Below are 12067 nucleotides of genomic sequence, written 5' to 3' on the forward strand. Positions count from 1 at the left end.
ACTGAAGCAGGAGAGCTGCAGCTTTAACTCACTTTCCTCAATATGCATTATCAAACAACCCCAGCGAGCTACAGTGTGTTTCCACTTTGACTCCCCTTAAATTATTGAACTATGCATTATGTGCGGCCAACTCATTATGGAGGCCTGGACCTCCTCAGCGCCTAAGAGTTGGTGAGTTGAAACAACAACTTTTTTGCAAACTTTTGCTTTAGTGAGCAAATCCCAATGTTTTATCCAAACCCATCGCCGGAGCAGGCAGAGAGAAGAAAGGATGAAACTATCTGGTTTATTAGTGTATGTGAGATTGGGCCTTAAAGGAGAGTGCAAATGTAATAAGCAGTCTGTTGTGCTGTATACAGAGAGATGATAATAGGTACAATAAAAGCCACTCTGTTTGGAAAGTTAAGTGTTAAAGTGATAATGGGTCAGATTGCAGCAAATCAACAGGTAACAGAAAGTATCCTCGGCTTGTCTTTTCGACATTAGTTTCCGTGATAGTGCAGCAGTTAAATAATAGTGTTTAGGCCATTAACGAAGATCAATATACTATTAATATATACTCGGCGTACCTTGTGATCTTCCTTTTTATGTAACCAGCGTGATATATAAGGCTAGTCTTCTGATACTTCTGTAAGGATATGTTACACGCTAATAGCGCCACCAAGTGGCCTGTTTAAATACGACTGACCTGACAGATATAAATTTAGACAATTTTTTCTGCCACAGTTACAGCATTTACCGTAACTCAATTTATTAAAAATAACAGTAGCTCGTGCATTTTGTTTGTCAATCAGTGTAATTGTTTGGAGATAATATGGATCCAAAAATGTATGGGCTATTTTACTTCATACAGCCCCACCAATGAAGAATATACATTAGAGTACTGGGCAAATACTGAGAGTTGGTACCGTGTTAGCTGTAGAATTACAGTAGACAAGTGGAGTCTGAATGATACCTTTATTGGCTAACTACATAAATATAGATTGCAAGCTTTCAAGACCTCTCAGGTCCCTTCATCAGGCATGTTATACAACAATGTGAAAGTATCAGTCAAATAACATGGTTACGAATGGGAAGCAGATAACGTCAAACGGGCAAATAGTGTAATATAGGGCTGCAACAACTAATCGATAAAATCGATAATAATCGATAATGAAAATCGTTGCCAACGAATTTCATTATCGATTAGTTGAATCGTTTTTTATCGATTATTAAATGAGGGTTTTTTCAGAGCAAACGCTCTGAAAAATACCCATTATATAATCCGTTTCAGTGACTCACAGCAGCAGCTCCTACTTACCCGTCCCTCCCTGTAATCACTGTGACAACTGGCCCCGCCCCTTCCTTCTCCCAGAAGGCCAGAACCACATGGCCGTGACACTCATCTAACTGTAAGTATAAAATTAATATTTGGGATACTGAAAGTTAGGGGAGGTGGGAGTTAATTTAGGGGCAGTTATGGTTAATGGGGTGTTTAGGGTTAATTTAGGGGCAGTTATGGTTAATGGGGTGTTTAGGGTTAATTTAGGGACAGTTATGGTTAATAGGGTGTTTAGGGTTAATTTAGGGGCAGCTATGGTTTGGCATCTGCTTCATAAGGGTTAATAGGGTGTTTAGGGTTAATTTAGGGGCAGCTATGGTTTGGCATCTGCTTCATAAGGGTTTTTTGCCTTCCTCTGGATCAACACAGTAGGGACACAATATGTATATAGGTTGAACTTGATGGACTTTGGTCTTTTTTCAACCTTATGAACTATGTTACTATGTTACTATGGTTAATAGGGTGTTTAGGGTTAATTTAGGGGCAGCTATGGTTAATGGTGTGTTTAGGGTTAATTTAGGAGCAGCTGTGGTTAATGGGGTGTTTGGGGTTAATTTGAGGCAGTTTTGGTTAATGGTATGTTTAGGGTTAATTTAGGGGCTGTTGTGGTTCATGGGGTCTTTAGGCTTAATTTAGGGGATGCTGTGGTTGATGGGGTCTTTAGGGTTAATTTAGGGGCAGTTATGGTTAATGGGGTGTTTAGGGTTAATTTAATGATGAGGACTGAGGGTTAATTTTATTAATTTATTAAAGTTAACTTAAGGTGCAGTTAGCGATAAAGGGGGGCAAACTAAGGGGAATCTAAATCCTGGGGGCAGTGAAGATTAACCCAGTACTTATTTATAAAAGTATGGTCTGTGACTCTATGAGGGGACTATGAGATATCTGGGGGTATAAGGCATATCTGGGGAGGACGGAGTGACATATCTGGGGGGTATAAGGCATATAGGGTATATAAGGCATATGTGGGGAGGGCAGTGTGGCATGTCTGCGGAGGAGTGGTGTATCAGGGTGTATAAGGCAGATCTGGGGCCACAGTGGCATATCTGGGGGTAGAGTGGAGTGGCTTATCTGGGGGTAGAAGGAATGGCATATGTGGGGAGGGCAGTGTGGCATGTCTGGGAGGCAGTGTGGCATGTCTAGGGAGGATGGAGTGGTGTATCGGGGTATAGGGTGTATCAGGCACAGTGGCATATGTGGGAGGCAGCGTGGAGTGACATATGTGGGAGGCAGCGTGGAGTGGCATATGTGGGAGGCAGCGTGGAGTGGCATATGTGGGAGGCAGCGTGGAGTGGCATATTTGGGAGGCAGAGTGGAGTGGCATATGTGGGAGGCAGCGTGGAGTGACATATGTGGGAGGCAGAGTGGAGTGGCATATGTGGGAGGCAGCGTGGAGTGGTATATGTGGGAGGCAGAGTGGAGTGGCATATGTGGGAGGCAGCGTGGAGTGGCATATGTGGGAGGCAGCGTGGAGTGGTATATGTGGGAGGCAGAGTGGAGTGGTATATGTGGGAGGCAGCGTGGAGTGGCATATGTAGGAGGCAGCGTGGAGTGGCATATGTGGGAGGCAGAGTGGAGTGGTATATGTGGGAGGCAGCATGGAGTGGCATATGTGGGAGGCAGCGTGGAGTGGTATATGTGGGAGGCAGCGTGGAGTGGCACATGTGGGAGGCAGAGTGGAGTGGCATATGTGGGAGGCAGCGTGGCATGTCTGGGAGGCAGCGTGGCAAGCCTGGGCTCAAACGTGCATAAATTGAGGGGGGCTGGTTGCGAAATAAAGGCAAGAAATGCATTTTATCAAAGTTTTTTTATTATGCTGTTTGTATTTAATATAATTTGTTTATTACATTATTTTAAATAAATGAAAAATTTACATTCATTTTTTTTTTCCGATTAATCGAAAAAATAATCGGCCAACTAATCGATTATGAAAATAATCGTTAGTTGCAGCCCTACTGTAATACTCATTCTTTAACCTGTAATGGGGAGGGCAAGTACTTACCTTTAGGGGAAGTTGCATCACCCTCCCCCCTGATGCTGGTTTGCACAAGAGTTCCAGCGATCTATGCGCAGAAGCTGCTTTCGTTGATTTCAACAAGTGCTTTCCTGCCACTGTGGCAGGGAAGCATTTCCACTGAGATCAACAAAAGCAACTTGAATCCCCAGAGCTCTAGTGCAAAACAAGCACTGGCACCGGGTATGCGCTTTGGCAACTAGACATGCGTTCAGCTAAACACATCTGCAAGCCCAATGGGGGAGGGGAGCAAATAAAAAAAATGGCTGGGGTAAAATCTGTTGATTTAATTAATTTTAAAACGAATCTCGCGGCTACTGTCGCCCAGCACCACATCTATTGTTGCATCCATCCGGTCGTCGGTACGGAAGTACCTCCTCATGCAAGTGACAAAAGGAAGCTGGGCGGTGCCTTAGTGAGTCACGTGATTATAATATTTACCTTCAGCCAATCGTAGCGGCATTATGGATTGTATGACGCAACGTCCTTTCGCCGCCATCTCTATTGCGCGAGGCAGTTGTCTGTTCCTTTCGTTCCGTTTGACGCCGATTCGCTTGTTCCGCCATCGGGTTTAGAGCAAACCCAGTTAATCTCCAGACTGGCAGACCTACCGCAAACCAACTTCGGTAAGAACTAGGCCGCTTTCCTCGTGGTTGTTACAGGGACGGGTACGATAGGGCCCGCTTTGCAATTGCCTAACATGGCGGCGGGTCCTTTGTTGGATAACACCCTGACCCCCCTATTCTTAGGCCCTCGTAGTAATCCCCGCATCCTAGCGATAAAGCGTCTATTGCACAAATCTGCATTATCCGAACTGTTCCCGGAGTCCTTGACAGACTCCCGTATGCGGTGGGCCGTTCGATCCTCGCTAGGTCAGGCCGGGTTTCCATTGTCTGCTTCCTGCACGGTTGCAGTGATGGTAATACGATGTTGTTAGCAACCTGTATTAGGTTGGGCTTCAATCTGTATGCTCGGTGAAAGGGCCTACTACCGTGTGTGCTTTCCTTCATGGCCTTTATTATTAACCTCGACCTGCTTCGCTATGATGTTTAAAAATAATACCTGCTTGGTAAATGGGTCCACAATAGCCAAACCGATATAAAAACAACGTTGCATCTACTTGGTAAATCATTAGTATATTTTATTGGAATACTCGTGTAACAAACTCACTGGTTTCATGTGATTTCCTGGGTTTTCAATATAACGACAAACGTAGAGCCTTGATGTGCCTCTTACCCAAGTCTTTATTCTTGCAGTCATGGAGCGTGATTATGGGCATGGTGCCTATGGCCAAAGACCTATGGATGCATATGGAATGGAGAAACAGAGCGACAGGTAATGTCTGACTTAAAGAAAAAATACATATTCTGAATCATAGTCTTTGAAAGTCTCACATTATTACCTAATGTGCCCACGTGGCGCTATAGCTTTAATACGTCCTTCCCTCTTTTAAGGAGTCTAGTTTACATTGGGGCCGCATGCTGTTAGGTCTGTCTTCCATTGGCTTACTATTTCAAGCTATTTGTTATGTAACGGTAAAATACGGCCAATACTTATTCTCTAGTGTTGTAACGTAGACGGTATTAGCCAAAATGTCTATTATTTTGAATGCGTCCCTCTTGGTAAATGCATTAATTATTTCTTTAACTTTCTTTTCTTCTAAAGTTAACATGATTGTGAATACATGTTTCACCTAATGTCTCTTACACACATCCATGTAGTTTACATTGTAAGGAACCCTAACCTTGCTTGCTTTGTTGCCAGATTTGTAATGGAGTGTTTAATCAGTGCAAAAAATGTTGCAAAAATTCAAAGGGTTTCTTGAATCCTCTTATTGCAACAAACTTACAGTACCATCAATCTAAACTGAAAATGTTTGTCTTTCGATTATAATGAAGTTCCAGTTAATGGCCAATGAGCTTGATTTGCGTATGAAACTATATTTCTACACATTCGTTTAACAGAAAAACACACCTTTGCAAGTGCAGGCAGTATAAAACTGGATTCAAACATGACTTGTGTCATTGTATGAATTGCATTCTGTTGCATGTTTCCCATTTATGGGGACTCTTCAAAAAAAAATAAAGTGAAATCGTGAGCCACGGCGTCCTTTGCCTGGGTCTTTCACTCAATAAATACAAATCATTCAAAACACTCATGCTCACGTGTTTTCTCCATTGCACCCCATTTTTAGTAATATTTTATTCTACTTACGGTGAGCACTTCTATGTACGTGGGTATGTTGCAAATTTGAATACATCTAATACTCATCAACTCGCATGAGTTGTGCTCATAATTTGAGTTGGGAGGGAAGCAATGCTGCATGTTAACATAAAGGTTTGTTTCATTATCTTACATGTAGAAGGTTCTAGGAGCAAGGCATGTTTGGGGTGCAATCTTCAAGTTTGCTTCTTGACTTCCCTTCTTGAATTTTGAGCTACCTGATGCCTGGTGTACATTCAGAACCAGATATTTAGTTCTTTATTGTGAATAAATATGTATTTTGGTTTAAGTACCCCCCTTGCTCTTCCCCCCCAAACAAGCCTTTTGGTAGCTCGTCTGGTAGAAAAATTAAAATATCTGATTATGGTTTTAGGATGTCAGAAAACGCTTCTGTGTAGAAAATGTAACAAAAGGATTTAGATTGTAAAATCTATTCATGTATAGATTTCTTTTTAATGTTTAGGAAAATTTAAGTTAATGAAGTGCCGTAATAAGTGTGCGTTTGTCAGCTTCGCAGCTATGGCTTATTGCAGTCAGAAACATTTAATTATACCTTTGTCTATAAAGTTAATATCTTTACCAGCATTCCTTTTAAATTGTAAGTGAATTTTTATTGTCAATTCTTAAATCATTCGTAATGCTGGTCAAGTGAATTAGTTGTGAAACGCTGCTTTCATTTCCTAGAAAATAATTCCTGCAGATTCGTTTTATAGATTAGAAACTGCACTTGCCATGCTTTCTTGACCATTTCTTTTAAAGTTGATGATAAATGTCAACTAATGCTGTATTTTCTGCTTTGTATAACACTGGTGAGCTTACATTATTTTTCTCCTCACATCGATTCTTCCAGGTTTGGACCTTATGAGTCTTATGACTCCAGGTCTTCTATGGGTGGGCGAGATCTGTACAGATCTGGCTATGGTTATAGTGATCCCGAACAAAGCCACTTCGGAGATAGTTATGATGGTCGATATGAAAACCCCTACCGGAATAGCGTTGACTCTTTTGACGGTAGAAACCAGGGCGGGTCTAGCTGGGATTCATCTTTCACACGCTCAAAAGTGAGGACTGGGTTTATGGAGGACAGAGGAAGAGAAACTTACTCTTCCTACGGCAGTTTTTCTTCACCCTATATGAAGCCTGCGTCAGTAGGCTCTCGGGGGAGAGGAATGCCTGCATATCACGACAGTGCGTTTGGCGGCAGAAGCAATGATGCTTTTGGAGGACCATCGACAGGCAGAGGCCGTGGCAGAGGAGTAAGTACAGAATCTTTGCAGATTCTTTTTGAATTATTTAAAGACCAGAACTTTAAAATGGCGTAATGTCCATATTCTATTGCAAAGACTACTTAAGGCTAGCTCAAAGCCCCACTTTGAAGTTGACTTCTAAAGCACTTAGGCTTTGAAGGTTAAAGTGGGGCCTCTTGCCTTATGTTAAATTCTTTCTTTGTGAAAGAAAAAATAAAACTCTTTAAATACGGTTGCAAGGATCTTTAATTTTCCTTGACCAAACCTGAGAGTTAAATTTTAATTGCAAAAGGTTACAAGAAGACCTTTTTGAAGTTCTGAGTAGGTTGAAGGTGCAATGTATAAACGTACACATTTTACAATACATTGAGAAGCTCTAAATATTTGCATTTTGGAGGTGTTCATGTACACGTCTGAATGTATGATTTCATAGTTAAGATAAAGCGTTAAGTTGGGCTACTGGCTGATTTTACATTTTTTGTTTTGGCTTCTGGACTTGTCCTTTTGTTTTCTGACTTACTGCATTTCTTGTTTTTAATTTTTTTAAATTGGTGTCTTCAAATGCATTGCACCTTTAACACGATTCAATGATGTATATGAAACTTGTGGGGTTTTGTTTGTTTTTTGCTGCTTTTTTTTCTTTCAGTGGGCATGTTTTGAAACAACTTTTCTGGGGTTTTAGTTGGTTTTTTTTTTGTTTTTATATTGCTGACCCTCTTAAATTTTTTTTTTGTCTTTTAAGTTCGTAAGGGGGTAATTGCAAAGGGTCTTATTAAACTGTTTCTTGGTGTAACGCTACCACATCACAGCAATTAATCCTTAATGTTTGTTTCATTTACAATAATTTCAGCAAATGGCAGACTATGGTATGGTGCGCAGACCTGGCTTAGTTGTAGACTATAAGAACCAGCCAAGTGCTGGAATGGCGAGAGGAATTAAGCGGAAGATGGCACAACCCTTCAAGGTCCCTGGTGCTTTTGGCAAGAAACCAAAGTTGGCAAAACCTGGACAGATCCAAAATGTTAAAAGTACTCAGCCAGGTATTGTATATATATACAGCCTTTATGTTGCTTTAGTGGCATATTAAACAAAAGAGAGCATTCAAAAAGACGGCCCATGTAGGTTTGTTTTTTTTCCTTTTCCTATTGTCAGCTGTAAAGTTTAGCATTGCCTCTGCACTAGAAATAAAATAAAAAATAAAAAAAGCTTGTATAGGTAACGGAAGACTTTTACTACTTGGACTTCCGTACCTGTCGAAATTTCTGTAACTGAAAAATGTACAACACCGCAGATATGAGAAATTTACTAACTCGTCCACTTCTGCTTAAGGTGTTCTAAAACTCTTCAGTGACTAATCCTTTTTGGTCACTTAGGCACTTTAGGATTTTCTTTAGCATTATGCCAAGTGTGTTGAATGCTACTCTCTAATTTAGAAGCATACACTGCTTTAGTCACTGGATTTGTAAACTGGTTTGGACTCTATTCCACAAGGGTTGTTGCAATACTGCTACTAAACAGTTAAGATGCCTTCAGGCATTTGGAGATGTTATATGGAGTTTTTTTTACTTTTTCATGGTTTAGCTGAACCTGTTAATGAAGAGGAGGAAGAGAAGCGAAGAACAGAAGCACGGAGAGAGAAGCAAAGACGCAGAAGGGAAAAGAACAGCGAAAAATATGGAGATGGGTACAGGTATCCTTTTTATACTAGTAGTTAGGGCGGATAGGTTTGTAAGCTTAAATATCCCCATCATTTTATAAGCTGATATAAATGTCAGCTTGTTTCAGAGAAACATAGAAACACATAATTTGGTAGCAGTTAAGAACCATTCCGCACCATCTAGTCTGCCCATTATCCAGCATTATCTAATCATGGTATAAACCTAGCAAAGTAGGGAGGATAATCATGCAGACACAGTTCGAATGCCCATTTCTATTGCATACTTGCGCATTTTCATGAACTCCACTGCATTTTTAGATATAATTATTGGCTTTCAGGAAGTTAAAATATGGGCATCAATTTTCATGTGTAGTTAATGTTAATTTTCAGTTTGACTTTAGTACCTAAAGCTGATTCTTAAAAATGACTTTCAATCCTTCTGGCATATTCAGAAATTAGTTAGATAGATAGTATTCTAAAACGGATTTCATTGCAGCCTTATGTCTCAACTAACTTTATCCGCTCGTGTCTTGCAGGATGGCATTCACATGTTCATTTTGTAAGTTCCGGTCATTTGACGAAAAAGGTATTGAAGAACACTTGGAGAGTCCTTCTCACAAAGAGATGTTGGATCACATTCAGAAACAGACCAAATTTGATAAGCCTGTAATGGACTTTTTACATGTAAGTTGGAAGTCCCTTATCCAAGCAGTTTTTCACTTATATTTTATATCCTGGACACACAAGTTTCCATAAGATAAATTTATTCTAAGCTTATAAAAAGTGGCATTTTAGTACTTAGTTTTCTGTATACGTATGTAATACTGTATAGACTCTAATTGACAAGGTGATTATTTTTAATTTTTTGTGGAACAATTTATATATACTTAAAATATTTTTACTGTGAAAGCATAAACTGGTGTAACATGGATTTTTATTTTTTGGTAGGAATGCATTGTTAACAAATATAAGAAAACTGCAGCACGGAAATCCCAGGCTTTGCAGAATGAAGCCGCAAAGGCAGTAGAGAAAGATATTATGGAAGGTATGTGTGGGAACACCAATCTTATTAAACTATTTTATCGGGATGGAAATACTTAACAAGTGTTACCAAACTTCAACTTTTACTGGTGGAGACTAAGCTGATGTTGCCTATTTTTATTGGTCAACTAAGCAGGTTGAGTATTGATTGAGTTTTGAACTGGTTTATATGTCAAGTGGATTAAAGGCCCGTTCTTGCTTCACTAGAAGGCTGGGTAGTAGCTTGCCAGGATTCTGGATTTCCAGTAACTGGATTTAGAGTTAACTATATGTTTTAAATAACAATGTTCACCGCGTGTATTCCTGTAAGAACCAAGTAAATCCTGAAATGTTAGAGGCTTGTCAGTGTATACAGAGTATAAGCCCCCTTTATGGATTTAGGATTGTAAATTTGTCACTTGGTATAGACTATGCAAGCGATGGAAACTGAATTGCACTTGGGAACTTTGACACTGCAAATAGTTTAAGATTTGTCTTCATACTTCCCTTCTAGGTGTTACACCAGATGATCATATGATGAAAGTAGAGACTGTGCATTGTAGTGCCTGCAGTGTGTATGTCCCTGCATTGCATAGCTCTGTCCAGCTGCACCTTAAGTCTGCTGACCATTCAAAGAGTAAATTGGTAAGTACTGGTCGTGGTGCATCTTAACTGTGCAGAATTTGATGGGTTTAAATTATCGGCGGAATTTAATGCTTGTGGTTATTTTTTCTAAGATCTCTCCCTATGTTGAAATCATGCTTAAAAAGGACTCACATGCTCACCTCTTACTTCTGTAGGCCTACAAGGATCAGATAAAAAGGGAAAGTATTCTAACTGCAACAAGCATCTTGAACAATCCACTTGTAAAGGCAAGATACGAGCTTTACTTGAAGGTAAGATTTTAGTGCTTTCAACTTTTTTCCATTCGTTTCTCCAGATTCCTCAGACTATAAACATAACATGTAATCATCTAAATGGGGAGTGTCTTGAGTTGTGTACAATGAGGTTCAAAAGAGATAAATTCATGGGGATCAGTGAAATTGGTAATGTTTCAGTGAGAGACTATACTTATTTCCCAGTGACTGGTTTGTCTTTTAGCAATTAGTTGTCCAGTTAAGTCATGGGCTTTATGGTTCAGATGTAGTTCTCTATAGAACATCTTGCTGCTTTGCAGATTGAAATGGATGACTCTCCCCTGCTGTAAAATTGTTACTGAATTGTTCAAACACACGCCCTAAAATAGTTTGTAATTTTTTTTTTTTTATTTTTTTTTTTGCGATAGGGTGAAAATCCTTTTGAAGCTCAATCAGAGGAATCGGCAGCGGAACCTATTACTGCTACTGCTGCTGAAGCTGAAACAGAAGACTTTACGTCCGACCCACTGGCTGCTGACACACTTCCTTCTACAGGAGAAATTTAAATACCTGGCATTAAGGATATTTCCGTTGAGAAACGTTACAAAGTGCCATCTAATTTAAGTCTGGTGTTGTGGGCATTTGACCTTGTTTCTTGGTTTTGTATTTGATAAGAAATATTTGATTATATTTGCATATACAGTAAGTTTAAGTTTTTCATGCAATTTTAAGATGTAATTCTTTTGTTATTGGTAAGGGTTAACCTTGATGTTAAAACTTCAGTTTTATTTTCACTGTTAGCAATGCTAGGTTCTATTTTTTAATCTTAACATTCTGTGAAGTCTTGGAATTTGTATAATGTAAAGCAGACTTAATGTTTCTCTTGTAGAATGGCCTGTGACACAAAGTAATGTGACAATGTAAACTTTTTTACATTTTGCATTGTTTCCAATTTAGATTTTAGTGTCTCGGATAACCTTAATAAATTTCAACCATGAATTCCAGATTTCCATCCGGCATAACTTCCTGAGATTTGGTTTTGCTCATTGGGTGAAGCCTGTATGTTGCACAAATAAACCTGAGCAGATCGATTATAATCATTCCTCTGAAAGTTTAATCGCATTAAAAAAAAACAAAAAACCCTTTTTTATAAGCTGTGTCCATTTTATGCTTTAGATTTACAGTAAATGTTCTGTTCATAACTTCGGCTGGCAAATATAGGCAATCGCTAGTGCTGTTCCGGGCGTGACAGTTTGGTGTTGCTGAACATACATAATGCTTTTAGGCCCCTATAATAAGATATTGGGTGGATTATTGCAACGCTCAAAACTAATTATGATTAAGGCATAAGAAATTGACCAGCCATTGTGTACAGTTTCTTTACCGGAACTTTAACTGCCAGCACTTGTCCCAAAAGGGTGCCAAAGCTTAGCAGTATCAAACTGGCATGTTATCAATTCTATATGTGGTTTGCATAAACAAGATTACATGTAACCATTACAGATACTGATCTACATCTGCACACAAATACCTTTTTTATGGTCTGAATTCATCCATTGAGTTCTGTGTAATTGAATCATGGTAAATTTGTATTTGTAATAACCTACATTAGGCAAGCGTCACAAAGCCAATGAAACCTTGCCTTCTGCCATCTTGGGTGATATTTATTGGACGTAATATGGGTTATTTGTCATGGTTTGGAACTTAACTTGTAGAGCAGGGGCATCC

At 39.5% G+C, this 12067-nt stretch overlaps 1 protein-coding gene across 1 annotated transcript; it reads left to right on the forward strand.

Moving 5' to 3' along the window:
* Window positions 1–4035: 4035 nt before the first annotated feature.
* On the forward strand, window positions 4036–10905 carry LOC149283362 (DBIRD complex subunit ZNF326-like). Its single transcript, XM_089497727.1, has 10 exons — window positions 4036–4177; window positions 4592–4670; window positions 6409–6814; window positions 7656–7845; window positions 8387–8495; window positions 8999–9146; window positions 9411–9507; window positions 9997–10127; window positions 10283–10378; window positions 10768–10905. Exons 1-10 carry the CDS (start codon window positions 4036–4038, stop codon window positions 10903–10905), a joined length of 1536 nt encoding a protein of 511 aa, XP_089353853.1.
* Window positions 10906–12067: the final 1162 nt, after the last annotated feature.

Source organism: Sceloporus occidentalis, unplaced genomic scaffold (genome assembly GCF_023333645.1).
Source record: "Sceloporus occidentalis isolate IW3139 unplaced genomic scaffold, rSceOcc1.0.p SCAF_106, whole genome shotgun sequence".
Classification (NCBI taxonomy): Eukaryota; Metazoa; Chordata; class Lepidosauria; order Squamata; family Phrynosomatidae; genus Sceloporus; species Sceloporus occidentalis.

What these genes read in the sequence shown, in the direction of transcription:
- LOC149283362 (XM_089497727.1), top strand. Translation starts at nt 4,036, where the DNA reads ATGGCGGCGGGTCCTTTGTTGGATAACACCCTGACCCCCCTATTCTTA. An exon ending in ATGGAGAAACAGAGCGACAG is followed by an intron (nt 4,671 to 6,408) that starts GTAATGTCTGAC and finishes CGATTCTTCCAG; the next exon opens with GTTTGGACCTTATGAGTCTT. An exon ending in GCAGAGGCCGTGGCAGAGGA is followed by an intron (nt 6,815 to 7,655) that starts GTAAGTACAGAA and finishes CAATAATTTCAG; the next exon opens with CAAATGGCAGACTATGGTAT.